The 16,310-nt window shown below is 37.3% G+C and overlaps 1 protein-coding gene across 2 annotated transcripts in view; it reads right to left on the bottom strand.

The window, feature by feature from the left end:
- The window catches only part of LOC128744128 (ankyrin-2), a 136,003-nt gene that overhangs the window by 44,684 nt on the left and 75,009 nt on the right, over positions 1-16,310 (bottom strand). For both annotated transcript variants that reach the window (XM_053840930.1, XM_053840931.1), the window contains exon 2: positions 1,003-1,110. In XM_053840930.1, coding sequence (XP_053696905.1) covers positions 1,003-1,110 — 108 coding nt within the window. The remainder of the gene's footprint in view (positions 1-1,002; positions 1,111-16,310) is intronic.

Genomic DNA, 16,310 nt, shown 5'->3' with positions numbered 1-16,310 from the left:
ACAGTTCGAAAAAAAGGTTTCAATTTGGTCATTTGGTAACTACCTGGTAACTTTTTGAGATTTTTGTCACTAGAAAACTAAAAAGTAACTATTTTTAATTTTATGTAACCTAACTCGTTACAAGTATCCTAAATGTAACTGCTGTGCAACCTTTTTGTATTTTTTTATTTTTATGATTAGTTACAAGTGCTACTTGGGTTAAAATCCAGGTGAGCTGATGGGGCTGCCAAATTATAATTGCATTTTCAGATACAGGCCGTATTTTATTAAAGTGGACGACCGTTTGGTGAGAAGAATGGTAGACTGGATGAAACTTCGATATGAGGCCAAAAATATATTGCGTTGTTCAATTGGTAAGTGGGACTCTAACCCACACTCTCTAGGGTGGCCCACACGACAAAAGGTACAATTAAGTTCTACGTCTGTGAGCCATAGTGATGAATTCCTCTGAGTGAAATGGAAATGAAAATTGAATAGATTTGTCAGTGATAAATTAATTTGATTTTGATTGAAATTCAACTTTTATCATTTTGATGTCGACATAGACTGGTCAAGTTATTTTGTACTTGCTTACTTCCGTTCGTTCACATAAAAACACATTTACTCTCACCTTCTTATGAAGGTACAAATTAATATATTCGGGATTTTCGGCTGTAGAGTCGGTTATCTATCAAAAAACGGCTTTTTTATACTGCCTGACGTTTGAAAAAGGCCAAAACCGAAGGCCGAAACGTCAGGCAGTATAAAAAACCGTTTTCGATAGATAACCGACTGAACAGTCGAAAATCCTGAATGTAATACATCCCAGTCGAACTCAAAAAAGTACAAATTAATTAAAATATTTTATACAAAAAGAAATTAAGATGTGAAAAAGCAATAATATCATGTTTTTTTAAATTAACAACGGTCTGGCGAATTATTATTGCTTTCAATATAAATCAAAATTCGGGTTTTGATCCAATTTCGTAGTACGACCTGAATGATCACGGATACGTTACTCACCGCGTTGCATGTGTTTATGTCTGTAACCTGTCCCGTCTCGAGGTACTCTATCAGTTTGGGCAGATCACCAGCTCGTGCTGCTCTGAGGAAAGCTGTGTTTGTGTCGTTCTGCAGGAGAGAGAGAAAAGATAACGAGAAACAGAAATTAGTACCAAATAAAAACCATATATGGCAATGATCGTTTTTATTGCATCGAATGTCAGCCATAAATTTGGCACACGTGACCATGTTAACTTTAATTAGCAAGGCTAGCGAATGTTGAAGTCCTGCTTCAGTTTTAGATAGCCACTCGAGATTTCGATTTAATTTTTTCATCTGTTGTACGTTTAAGCACCCTTCGAAAATTCGGTCCATCAGTCTTACAGTAGTGAGCAACTATTAAAGCCACTTCCATAACTCACAATATGGCAATGAATCATAAATTTAATTCTGCCAACATTATCTCCTGGCAGTTAATACATGAAAACGATTCTGTAAAATACACCATACTCGAAAGAGGAAAAGGTCACTTGTGTGCTTTATTGTGGCCCGCTTACGTAACCGTAAGTTCAGTTTCATCTGCTCATCGTCATCGCCACGAATATAAACTTATGCATGCAGAAATTCTTCGTACGGGTAAGTTCACTGGGGCAAAATATGCCTTTCATCTACTAAATTCTTAGTGATCTGCCTAATAAAATTGAATCACTCTTATGCTGAGATCAAGCTGAGTAAAATTTCCCCACGGCAGTAACAATAAAAAAATCTTTTCATAAGAAAATTGGAACGAAATATTTTTATTATTAACCGTTTGAGTGATTTACCAGCTAATAAATTGAATCTACCATTTCGTACGGTACATAAAACATTAAATGATGCCGCCCCAATGAAAGATGGAAAGAAAGAAAGTATGCATGCCTCGGCTCTCGGTGCGGATCAAACTAATAGAAGAAATAAAGATTAACAAAAGTGAGCTATCATGGCGATACCATACTAGAAAGAGCAAGCAACTTGCCATGGCATCGTAGCGCATATAGTGATCCCCACATTTGGCCAAAAGAAGTCATAAGTGCGAGGATGGTGCTAGACCGGTGCCGGTTTGGATACTCTTGCCGAATCGACCCGCACCGCAGCAAGCACCGACCGACTTGATATAATTGTTTAATAAAATACCAGTTATACCTCATTGAAGCCGTTACCATTCTCGGTCGCTCAGAGGATTAATATTATTTATATTTATTTATTTTCTTCACATTCCTGCATGTATTATCAGTAGCCGGTATCAATTTCATTAGGCAGTGTTTGGCTTGTTTCTTGTTGACTTTTTACCAGCGTCCGTGGTTTTATAGCGCATAAATGAATTAGGCATTAACACGAAAGATTATGGGGAATTATTCTGCGGCAAATGGAAATGACTTCATGCTAAGTAGATAGTTTTGCCTTAAGATTCAGATTAATGGGAGTTTTTCAAAATTATCGTACAAAATGGGCCGGAAGATTCCAGAATTTCATGAAATTTTGTACACATACATAGTTAATAGACTCGAATAGTTAAAATAGAATAATATTTTAATAACATTGAAGTGTCCTATTTTCCCACAAAACTACAAGGGAAATTTTCCGATTTCCACGGACATCGCTTATTTTGAAAATACTTATCTCATGTCATGAGACTCATGAACGAGTAACATACAAAATGCGACAGAGGAAAAAATTCTACGCTGCAGCCAATGAACTCCGCCACCTCATGCGCTATGACGAATCCAACCAGGAAATGTCTAACGATTTCTCCAATAATGGCATGAAATAGCAAGTTAAACCAGCAAAAGGTACACATTTTGGTGGCCTGTGGGAGGTTGCCATCCGTTCTGCTCAGAATCACTTCGTGCGTGTGGTCGCGTCGGTGAGAGTAAATTTGCATACCACGACATGCAAACGCTCTCACCCAAAAGTCGCGATGGCTGAACGGATACACTCTGGGTAATGTGCTGTAATACGGGTTGTAAAATTTCAAACTGCTACCGAATTTGTCATATTGCTCGCGGCCAAAGTTTGAATGCTTCCCATTCTAGTAGAAAAAGCTGTGGAGACTGTGGAAACGTCACTTGGTAAGCTTTTTGCACGGGCAAAACAAGTCGATCCACGACTACATTTTGGAATAATCGCTAGTTAAACCAAGGCCCTCCATCGACAGGGTCCAAGTAAGGATCTGTGCATTACGATCACTGGCGTGTCCAGGATGGTGGCTAGGCGCCTCTCTTCATATGTTCGGCGGTTACGGAACAAATAAAATGACCACTGACTCTTTTTAGCAACTTTCCTTTATTTCCTAAGGAAGCAGCTTTAAGCTGTAAAACATAGTTTAAGTTTAGATATTCGTTTTAGGTTATTTTAACATTTAGGTTAACTTACAATTTTCAGTGACACAATTGTAATGTTTTAGGTTTAGGATTTAATTTGTAACTGTAACTATTGTTTGCATGTTAGTTTTAGCGAATTTCTAATTTAATTTATACTCACTACTTTAGCTGTAAATAGAATTCATAAATTGCAATTTTAATGCATGTTTAAAAAATGGAACAGAGGCAAAAAAAGAGGAGACTGAACAGAAAAAGAAGGAGAACGGAAGAGAGAAGAAAAATGAGAGTAAAGTACAAAACCCCTTAAAAAAAGAAGACAAACTTCCAAAAAAGGGGGAAACCCGTAGCAAAGAGGAGAAAAAACAGGATAGAGAAGGACTGAACAGAAAAAGAAACAGAACAGAAGAAAAAAGAAGAAAAAATGAGAGAAAAGGAAAACCGACAAAGAAAATGAGGACAAACCTGACAGAAAAGTAGAAAAATAGAAAAAAAGAAAAAACGGGATCGAAATAGAGATACGGGAGCAGGAAAAATGAGAAGCAAGAACAGAAAAAGAGTAAAATGGAGAGAAAGAAATGATTTCGGAAGACGAGAACATAAAAACAAGGCAAGAGAAGAGGAAAAACGAGCCTGAAAATTAGAAAAAACGGAAGACAAAAGACGAAAATTGGAATAGAAAAGTAATAAGGTCATTGCAAATTATTTGTTAACTATAATTTTTTGTTACCCCGCTCCCCCCGCCTCGGAAATTGGCTTGAAAAATCAGGACTGAAAATTCGAAAAACGAGATAAGAGAAGAAAAAAAGAAGAAACAGCAAGCCGAACAAGGAGAGCGAGAAAGAAAAGAGAAACTTAAAGGGAAAGAAAGAACAGTGAAAAAGAACACCGTTATACAAAACGAAGAAAACGGGGATAAGAGGCGAAATGGAATATAAAAACAGAGAAATGAGATAAACTGGGAATGAGAAATAGGAATGTGATAGAAAAATGGGACAGAAAAAAAGAAAAGAAAAACAAATGGGAGATAAAAAAGGAAAATTGAAGAGAAAAGGAGAAAAAGAACCAAAAAGATATTAAACGTGACTGAGAAAAAGAAAAATGGGGCATCTTAACGAGGAAAAACGGAACAGACGAAAAACGAGAAAGGGGATAAAACCCGATTTAATCCACCTAGTGGTGAAAGGAACCTTTGTTATACGGTCTTACTTGCTATTTGAGATAGAAATCGACACGTCTTTGGAAAATAATTCATCTATTGGTTGTAGTTGCGTAGTGCGTTGGTTTACATAATATTTTTGAAAATTGAATAAGTTTACAAAATTTGAACAAAATAGGAACACTTTTAAATTTTGATGGAAAAAGGATCATGAAATTGCTGAGTAAGGATAAGTAAGTTGTTATTAATCTGAGTAAGTGCAAATAAAAGTAAGTTGTAAGAGGAAATCTTATCCTTTAGCATATACATTGTCTAGTAAAGGTCTATGCATAGTTTCCTGTAATGCCATTCTATTTGAATCACATCAATAAAGTTTTCTTGAATAATTTTCATCAATTTTTATTAACTCACGCTGTTGTATTTTATACAACACGTGTAGGTTTTTCAACGCCATATTGTTATAAAGTTACAAATCGTTGTTTAACTAACGTATATTCTTCAACAAACTTATTGTGAGCAAAATATCATAATTATTCAATGCATTAATAATTTAAATTGTTGGGAAAATTTATGCAGCAAAACTATCAGCAAATATAAAATATTTAAAATGTATCCGTCTGCTGATAGTCGAGTAATTCGGAGTCAAAATTAGGATATTCTTTATAATCAAAGTTCTACAGTTCCTAAACAAGCAAACATGCAGGTATACTATTTTCAGAAAAGTTGTGTATTTTTACTATTTGTACAATTTTGTAGTACATGAAAAAGTCATGCAACAATTACAAAAAGAGCAATAATAGAAAAACTTGTAAAATCAGTAACTTGTAAATTCATATACAATAAATAAGATTTTTCTATCTTCGCTGCAGAGATAGAAGGTTACTGTCTTTAGCAAAATTTCTTGTAATAATATGCTCTATAACTTTGCAGAACACATCAATGTGTTATATTGACACTGAAGAAAAATATTCTTTTTATTTCACTTTTAGGGGGATTAATAAAAATTTAAATTCCACCAGACGATAGATCTTCCAATTTCAAGAAACACTTCCAAAGGTTCGATAAACCTAAAACCAAGTTTTTCCAGTCAAAACTCTAGTGCACACGTTTTCTTTGGTTTGGGGCTATTGTGCGCGCGAGTAACTGTGTTACAAAAGTTGGCGCGAGTGTTCGACGGTTAATATATTTTAATCGGTAAAACCAATTCTTATGAAATTTTGCATATATACTCGTAGTCTCAAAACCTCTCGTTTGATATTAAAATAATTGAAATTAGGTAAATTATCTTGGTTAAAATCATTATAAATTATTGTAAATTTTGGTGTGGTGTATACGGTTGCCCATAACTTTCAAATTAAACGTCCAATCAAAAAACCATTCAATAGTGATCTATTAGGATATATTATCTTTCAAATGAGACTAATAGCGCATAAATCGGTTTGGCCATCTCTAAGAAACAGGCGATAATTATTACCTTGTCAAAACAGGTTTTTTAAGCATAACTTTTAAACTACTTGTTTGTTTTCAATTAAAAATTCCTGAACAATTTAGCTTTAATAAGGGCTTTCATTTGATACTAAGATCGTTGAAATCGGTCATGTAGTTTTGAAGAAACCCGTGTCACGTATTTTTCACATTTTTGCTTATAACTTTTAAACGAAACGTCGTGTCACGAAACAACTCAATAGTGATCTACTAGACAATAACACCTTTCAAACAAAAGTAATAGCGAACCATTCGGTTCAGTCATCTCTGAGAAACAGGCGATAGAAAAAATCATTACATACATACACACACACACACACACAGACATTGCTCAAATCGTCGAACCCTATCGATTGGTATATGTGACTTGACCCTCCGGGCCTCGGATCAATTTCGTGTTTTTCGACCAATTTTTAAACCTTTGTTATAGTATAACAAAGGTAAAAAGAGTTAGAAAACACGACGAAACCAAGTGACGACGACGACAAGTGACAAGTCGACGAAAACAAGTGGAAAATTAAAATTGCAAAGTGTAAACAAAAACCAAGAAAATAGTACACAAAAGAAGAAAAACCCGATTTAATCCACCTAGTGGTGAAAGGAACCTTTGCTATACGGTCTTACTTGCTATTTTCGGAACATAATTCATCTATTGGTCAACGTTGCGTAATGCGTTGGTTTACATAAAAATTTTGAAAATTGGATAAGTTTACAAATTTTGAACAAAATAGGAACACTTTTAAATTTTGATAGATCCTTTTTTCATGAAATTGCTGAGTAAGGATAAGTAAGTTGTTATTAATTTGAGTAAGTGCAAATAAAAGTAAGTTGTAAGAGGAAATTTTATTCTTTAACATATACATTGCCTAGTAAAGGTCTAGTTTATAGGTTTTTGAACTATGCATAATTTCCTGTAATGCCATTCTATTTGATTCACATCAATAGAGTTCTCTAGAATAATTTTCATCAATTTTTATTAACCTTCGGTTACTCACGCTGTTGTATTTTGTACAACACGTGTAGGTTTTTTAACGCCATATTGTTATAAAGTTACAAATCGTTGTTTAACTAACGTATATTCTTCAATGAACTTATTCTGAGCAAAATGTCATAATTATTCAATGCATTAATAATTTAAATTGTTGGGAAAATAGATCAGCATAAACCACCATCACAGAAACGAAGCAATCAGCAAGCGAGGTGTACCGCAATTGACCCCAAGTGGAATTTTCTCTCGTTTCTCCATATGGAAAAATGGTGTCTGTATGCAGCAAAACTACCCAATGTAAAATGTTTAAAATGTATCCGTCTGCTGGTAGTCGAGTAATTCGTAGTCAAAATTAGGGTATTTTTTATAATCAAAGTTCTACAGTTCCTAAACAAGCAATCATACAGGTATACTGTTTTCAGCAAAGTTGTGTATTTTTACTATTTGTACAATTTTGTAGTACATGAAAAAGTCATTCAACAATTACAAAAAGAGCAAAAATAGAAAAACTGATTTTACAAATTCATATACAATAAATAAGATTTTTCTATCTTCGCTGCAGAGATAGAAGGTTACTGTCTTTAGCAAAATATCTTGTAATAATATGCACTATAACTTTGCAGAACACTTCAATGTGTTATATTAACACTGAAGAAAAATATTTTATTTATTTCACTTTTAGGGGGATTAATCAAAATTTTAATTTCACCAAACGATAGAGCTTTTAATTTCAAGAAACTCTGCCAAAGGTTCGATAAACCTAAAAACAAGCTTACCCAGTCAAAACTCTAGTGCACAAGTTTTCTTTGGTTTGCGGCTATTGTGCGCGCGAGTAACTGCGTTACAAAAGTTGGCGCGAGTGTTCGAGGGTTAATATCTTTTGACCGGTAAAACCAATTCTTATGAAATTTTGCATATATATTCGTAGTGTCAAAACCTCTCGTTTGATATTAAAATAATTGAAATTAGGTAAATTATCTTGGTTAAAATCATTATAAATTTTTGTTAATTTTGGTGTGGTGTATACGGTTGCTCATAATTTTCAAATTGAACGTCCAATCAAAAAATCATTCAATAGTGATCTATTACGATATATTATCTTTCAAATGAGACTAATAGCGCATAAATCGGTTTGGCCATCTCTAAGAAACAGGCGATAATTATTACCCTGTCAAAACAGGTTTTTTAAGCATAACTTTTAACTACTTGTTTGTTTTCAATTAAAAATTTCTGAATAATTTAGCTTTAATAAGAGCTTTCATTTGATACTAAGATTGCTGAAATCGGTCATGTAGTTCTAGAGAAACCCGTGTCACGTATTTTTCACATTTTTGCTTATAACTTTTAAACGAAACGTCGTGTCACGAAGCAACTCAATAGTGATCTACTAGACAATAATACCTTTCAAACAAAAGTAATAGCGAACGATTCGGTTCAGCCATCTCTGAGAAACAGGCGATAGAAAAAATCATTACATACACACACACACACACACACACACACACACACACACACACACAGACACACACACACACACACACACACACACACACACACACACACACACACAGACACACACACACACACACACACACACACAGACACACACACACACACACACACACACAGACACACACACACACACACACACACACACACACACACACACACACACACACAGACACACACACACACACACACACACACACACACACACACACACACACACACACACACACACACACACACACACACACACACACACACACACACACACACACACACACACACACACACACACACACACACACACACACACACACACACACACACACACACACACACACACACACACACACACACACACACACACACACACACACACACACACACACACACACACACACACACACACACACACACACACACACACACACACACACACACATCGGCCTCGGATCAATTTCGTGTTTTTCGACCAATTTTTAAACCTTTGTTATAGTATAACAAAGGTAAAAACGGAACAAAAATTGGAAAATCGAGATTGGAAATGAAAAAACAGGAACAAAAAAAGGTAAAACGTGAGAGACGAAAAATCTTAAGTCTAATTTCACGTAAAACTTCGTGTCTAGTTTCGTGTTTAACTTAATTCCAATTTTAAGTTCAATTTAAAATCAAATCTCAACCAGTATGTCAAATGGTCCAATGTGCAAATGAGAGATTTTCTTTGCGTTTCTTCTTTTGCTTATCTCGGCGGCATATATGCATTTCACCACAATTTTTCTTAAGGATTAGCTAGCCAATAACGCCAACAACCGTGCAAAATAGACGCATTCAAGTGCATTTATACAATAGTTCTAAAAATCACGAGAGATTCTAAAAAGAATATTGTTTTATTTACTGTTCAGCTTACCCTCGAGCATAATATGCTAAACTGAACCATTACAATACCCCTCATCATGCGTATATAAATCAGAAACACTCATTAGTAAATTAGTTCACGTTTTCTTTTTTTCCGCTCTCCAAAAGCGATGATTACATGTTTGCCATCCAGCACGCCACCTTCTCCAGAGCTGACCTTATTCTTGACCACCGACGATACTAAACCATTTATAGATTTCCCCACTGTCCTGGTGTCCCATAAATATGGCCTCCTGCCTGCCTGCTCCCGCCTGCTTGCCTGCTATTCAACTGACACAGAAACCATATACCTACTACTGGGTTGGTGTCGGTCAAATCTGTCCCCATTCTGAGCCCATCGTCGGTCGTTCCATTTAATGCGGAGGCGATTGGTTGTAGATTCAATTTAAACGTCGCGTACCGCGCGTTTGTTTGTTGTTTCAATAATGTGTTGCTGGTTGCTGTTTGCCCCCCGATAGCTGAGATATAATGGTATGTTTTTGCGTGAACAACGCACCGTGCAAACTGCCAATCCATTTCAGCAGGCCAGCGCAGCGGACAGGGGTAGGTAAATGATGTCATCGCCCGACAGGCTGAGGCTGACGACGACGACGACGACGCGGCGGCAACGGCGAATACATTTGATTAAAACTTAGTATAAGCGCAGTTAGTGTGACTGCCAGTGTATGATTTCATTTGTGACATCACTTTTCGACCAATCAAATTCGAATTTTTCATCACGTGTGCCGTAATATGACTTGACAAGGTCAAGTTTATTTATATTCAATGATGAGAAGAATGACTTGATTTATTGGAGTGAGTAATCTGTTATCATTGAAAGTAGGTAAAAGGTTTGGAACGCAATAAAACTTGTTTATTATTCAATGACAAGTGACATAACAACTCTGACAGGCGACTGCCCATAAATGGGTTTCTGGAACCGACAATGTCATTGCAAAGTGCCTTAATAAAATTGGAGTTTTTTCTTCTGCAGAACACGAAATAACTGCAATGCAGAAGTTTACCGAGCGAGTAATGTATCCCCTGATAGTTTACATATATTCACAAAACATGTGCCTCGCCTTCACTTATCCCAGATGGCAAATTTAGCGCAATGTAAAGTGTAGCCGGTTTGCGCTTTTTTTTGCAGACTTATTACCTTACCCAGAGTGTTCGACAAAAAGGGAACCTTTTAATAACATTGCAAGCAAGTACACGCATGATCGATTTCAACTTATTTAATGTCTTCATTTGATGATAGCGGTGCCCAACGATCGGAAAACATTATTGGCTCGAAATAAAAAGGTTGTTTCAGACCTCGATTTTGTACTTTATGACTCGCATTAAATTACATTTATGCTCTGATTGACGTCGTAGAACGTCGCTCGGTGCAGTTCCGTGGGCTTCGTAAGCGTTATAATAAAAAAAATTTGATCTTTTATGTGACACATGTAATTTGCAATCAATCAGGTTGATTTCTTTATTAGTTTACTGGTCTATCAATCCAGACATATACTTTTACCATGCACTAAAGTCTTTTTTTGCACGATTTTTTTTTTCCATTACTCAAGAACGGTGCAACTTAGGGACCACTTACAAACTACAAGACGAATGTCGGGCCTCTCTCAAATATATTGAGATATAAATGAATGGTCCCTAAGTTGCTCCGTTCTTAATAGTCAAAAAACCAAACCGTGTAAAAAAAAGTATTGTTGTATGTTTTATGCACCGTCGTAGCTCCGGAACGCTTGAACCGTTCTACATCAAACTTGGCATACGTGCTCCCTGAAATAAGAAAATCATCATATGATAGGGGTTGACAAAAGGGGCAAAGCCCCTGAAAAGGTTTAAATAAAGAAAGGGCACCAGATCAAGTAAATAGTACAATAGCTGAAGGCAGTACGGATCACGAAATTTGTTTGCGATTTTAGAAATCAACTCAAACCGCTTATTAGCTCTGAAGATAATGTTGTTTTAGTCCATGCGAAAAGCTAGTCAGTGTGCTATTCAGAACGACGCCAAGATCACGAATATGGCAGACACTTTGTAACAAATGTAACAAATTCACTACCAGGGGGCTCTTTCGTTGATGTAGGGGTCAGTAGAGGGTATTAAAAATGTCACGCCATGTCACAGTAAAAACTGGATTATTTTTGCGGTAGTAGCAGATGGCGAAGCACTTCAATAACAGTGCCAGCAGCCGGCAAACCTTATTGGTACCGATGGTAAGCATGTTAGTCGAACAATAATTTTCACTAATCTGTCTACTGCAATAGTTCATTTTTTATTATTTCTTATTAATTTTTATTAATTCTAAAATTCAGCAAAATTTGCCGACTGCACGTTTTGAAAAAAAAAACTGCTGGTCTGATATATCTGGGTTTGAAAACAGACACTGATGAAACCTGCAAGTCGCAGGCGAAATACGTATCTGTAGCGAAAAAATATTAATACATAGTGGAATTTAATTTGAAAAAAGTTTTTTCTTATATTTAATTTCAGAAATTAATTAGTAAAGCTTGCAGACGACGACAATCTTTCATTCTTTCATCAGCAAATACTCTTTTGCAACCAAAAGGTAGTAACAGAATTGACTACTGAATGTCGTTTTTGCCGATTAGAAACTGCTGAACATATACTCTGCAATTGTGAAGCATTATTCAATCAAAGGATGTCAATATTTGGAAAGGGGTATTAGAGCCTTTCGATTTGGCAAAGCGATCCAGGGAGGGTATTAGGTTTTATACAACGTCCATCACACCTTAATTGTGATAGGGTATCTAACTAGCACCAGTTCAAATATGGGTCATACAACAATATTCCTTATCAATGGACGCAGTTGTAATATGGCTCTACAGGAGAGGAGAAAAACAGAATTGACCTTGTAGAAGAACAGCATGAACACTAAGGAGCCCATTTTGCTTCCTTGCGGCACTCCTGAACGATTGGTAAATTGGTATTGGAAGAAGTACATGCACCGAGCTTAATGCGTAAGATTCTACTACATAGATGTGTATATGCAGTAATATGAACGTATCGAATTTATTTAAGAAATAAAGCGCAACATTTATTAATTTATGTATACCGCATATATGCAGTTACATTTCCGTAATAGGTAAATATTGGAGAACTCAAGGAACCGCTGCCGCGCTGTAGTAATTTTCCACACGCAATTGAACAGCGTTTTCATAACTCCCAACCCAATCAAAGTTACATCGAAAACAGCTACACCTAGGTACATACAATGTTTACATTCTGTACGCCGCGGAATGCAGTTAGGTATCACCGCACTGTCATTATCACATCAACAGCGCCAATTATTATTCATATCTCTGCTTGCAGCTTCCGCACATCACACACCCACACACACACACACGTTTTGTACGTACCTCGATGGTGCTGCAAATGTGCTGTTTGCGATAGCGAAATGCGATCTAACTTGATTAATGCCTCAGACGACGTACATCTGCCTTACTGCTCTTACGTGATTACTACCATCATCGATAAATTGTAGAGCACCGTGAGCTGATGGCTCGTGGTAATTGGCGCTGCAATCGAAGATCTGATAATATCGCGTATCCTCTCGCAGGAAAGACCCCTCACGATGGGGCCGTCATCACGTGAGGAACGACACGAGCGTGTCGAGTTTTACAGAATCTTGATCTATGAAAGTCTACGGTATGCCGGATTAATGTGCAACGCTAGTAATAGCTACTCATCCTTAAGGTCGAAATCATCGACTCTATAGAATGATGATTATAAATTCACAGATCATTGCATACAGCTGGGGAACTACTAAAATAATCATGTTAATTTGCATAATTACAGAATGCAATGTAATATGCATTCGGCCCTCTTTGGTTGGCTGATTATGAAGTAAACGAAAAAATTCATTTCTCATGCAATTTTTTAGACTGAAGCATTACTAACCAGCGTGGTATTTTTTCCATTGATACTCACGTATTATAGCACAACAACAAATATTCGCGCCTTTTGGGACACGTGTATGCAGTTCCACTTGAGCAGGTTTTCCATTTTTTTCGTCTTTCCAGCAATGACTGGTTGCATAGATTATCAGTATAAAAGTGAAGTCTTTTTTGTGAAATGGAATACTCAAGCCTAAAAAGCGTACACTGGAATAAAGTCGAAGCCTATTAAGTAAGTAGTACCGCACCCTAATAATCTAAGACAGTGTAATTGTCTCGAATTCAGACAACCTTGACTCACGGAGGAGTAAGTTTCGAGACCGAGCCGCCGCAGACGGTTTGGAGCAGCGCCAGTTAAACCGCGTCGTTGTCGTCTGGGTACTTCTGTCTGATTGATTGGATGATTAATGATCGTTATGTCTGGGGTAAATGGTGTGAACGATCATTTTCACACGAGGACCGCCGTGGCACCGGATGCTAAAATATAGACCAACGCAGTTGGCAAGCTTGGACAAACAAGTGTATTATTTAAATTGTAGATGGCATAAAAGCAAGCAGGTCAATGCACCGAAAATTGAAGCGAGATTTCCAATGTTTTAAATCAAAAGGCAAAACGAGCCAAATGTTGTTCCAATTTGTAGCTACCATGACAATCACGAGACCGTCTGCGCCGCAGTTTCGAAATTCATCGATTTGTGATTCTAGTGTATCTTCGAATGAAATGTTTACATACCGAGTACGCATGATGGTGCACTATACGAGCAGTTCCCGGCGAATGTTTACGCTTGTAAAAACATGTTTTTGGCCTACTTTATTGCCCTGAATTCATGCATAGAATACGAAGTAATTTAGTCAGTACTTGCTTCAATCAAGCTCATTCCAAAAAAATTGTAGCCTATTCGCTCCGGAAGTGAGTTTTTAAATTATGGCTCATAAAACAATGTGATATAAGCTAATTTGCCAATTATTGACAACCTAGTTACTCATTTTTAGTGTTTTCTATATTGCAGGAAAAGCCTTACATTACGTATAGTGAAATCTGCCATATAAACAAAACGATTTTCAATAAAAATTTGAGATGATTTCATAGCCTGAAACATAACGTTTATTTATGTTATTTAAGTTTTTCTCCAAACAGTAAAAAGACCCCGTTATTACCCATTTTGTTAATGTCATTTGCGTAATGTTGCACAACCCTATTGTTGCACAGCAAATAACAAAATGAAATGAGGAGGAAAACCATATAAAGGAGATCTCATTAAAAAACAAATTTCAAACCCGAGTCATTTAATATCTAGACGCACTGAAATATTTTACTGCAGCTCTCCTATTGGTCGGATCTGGAAAGGTTTGAGAGCAGTTTGTTTTGAAATGTTACCTCTTTCAGTGCTGAGACGGCCGTCATTTTATTTAATTAATTTTGTTTCAAAGAAGTTATGCATGGTGGAAGCCGGGAGCCGAAAATTAATTTTGGACACCCACTCCGAATATCCGACGTGATTAGGTTTAAAGATCACGAAATCGTCGAAATTGGCTGAATCGACCGTTTGCAGCGTTTTCAAACATTCAAGACAAACATTCTCAAGTACTACACAGCTCAAGAGGTGTTGAGAACGACTAGAACCAATCTAAGGCTGTCAAATTCGCCAAGAAATTCAATATCGGTTAAAGCACCGTTAGAAGGATTCGTCTGTGAGAAGGATTTCGAGCTTTTCGGACCAGTAAGCAACCAAACAGGACGGTGAAACAAAATCCAGAGGCCAAGAGATGTATCCGAAAGTTGTACAATAAGGTTCTAATGAAGTACGAAGGATCAATCCTTATGGACCATGGGCAGCGTCCCGGACAAAAGTTCTATGGTCGAGGTGATATCCCTAGCAAGTTAAAATTCGTTTCTGCCGCTACATTCGCAAGAAAGCTGTGACTACGGATTCCAAAATGTACATGCAGGAATGCCTGAAAAAATGTATTCTTCCGAAATTGGACCTGTAAAGCTCACAATGGACCTGTACAGTTTCGATCTGATTTTCGAGCTGTCACTACAGCGAAGAAGTACTCCAGTGGTATCGAAATAACCGGGTGGATTCCTTCGAAAAGACATCAATCCTCCCAACTGCCCTTTATTCCACTCAATTGAGAAATCTTGAGCAATTGTCAAACAGAAGTCGAAGAAAAGTGGTAAGGTGACTCAGAAAGCGACAGATATGAAGAGATTGTGGAATGGCATGGGCCGCTCAGAGACAGAGTCATACTTTAGGAGGTATTTTGACGTAGGACTACGTTTTACCGCAGGGTGTCATTCCACAATTTAGATTCTAGTTACTGTCACGAAAATAATAAAGATTTTGAACGCTAGTAGCTCTGAGCGCGAACCAAATCGACTAAGACAACTGCCCGTCAACGACACGCCGAACTGGAGAGGACTGTTAAACGTGCTTGTAGGCAGGACAAGACAGCCTGGACTAACTCCCTAGCCGAACAAGGTGAAACCGCCGCCGCCAATGGTGATACGATTGTTGTACGATATTTCTCGCCGCCTCAGTGGTGCCAGGATGAATACAAAGATGCCGCTAAAGGACAGAGCTAGTCAGCTACTGACTGACCGTACAGAACAGCTTAAGCGATGGGCTTAACATTTTGAACAAACTCTTCCGCGTTTCAAATGTCAGAGATCAACAAAACCAGGAGCGTATGACGCCTGCAGTTCGTCGAATTAATCGCGTCAACTCAGAGGCGCCATCGCTGGATGAAATTGTAGCAGCCATCAAGAGTATGAAATCCAATAAAGCGCCCGGGAGACTGTATTTCAGCCGAAATGCTCAAAGCAGACCCATCTTTGTTAGCCCAGATGAAGCATCAGCTTTTCAGCAATATATGGGAAACCGCAGCTTTTTCGGTGAACTGGATGCAGGGCGTATTGGTCAAAGTCCTTAAGAAAGGAGACCTAACTGAATGCTGTAACTGACGTGGCATCACGTTGCTCTGTATTACTCTCAGAGTACTCTGTAAGGTAA

The sequence above is a fragment of the Sabethes cyaneus genome, chromosome 3, assembly GCF_943734655.1.
Source record: "Sabethes cyaneus chromosome 3, idSabCyanKW18_F2, whole genome shotgun sequence".
NCBI classification, from domain to species: domain Eukaryota; kingdom Metazoa; phylum Arthropoda; class Insecta; order Diptera; family Culicidae; genus Sabethes; species Sabethes cyaneus.
This window is presented reverse-complemented; position numbering and strand designations above follow the sequence as displayed.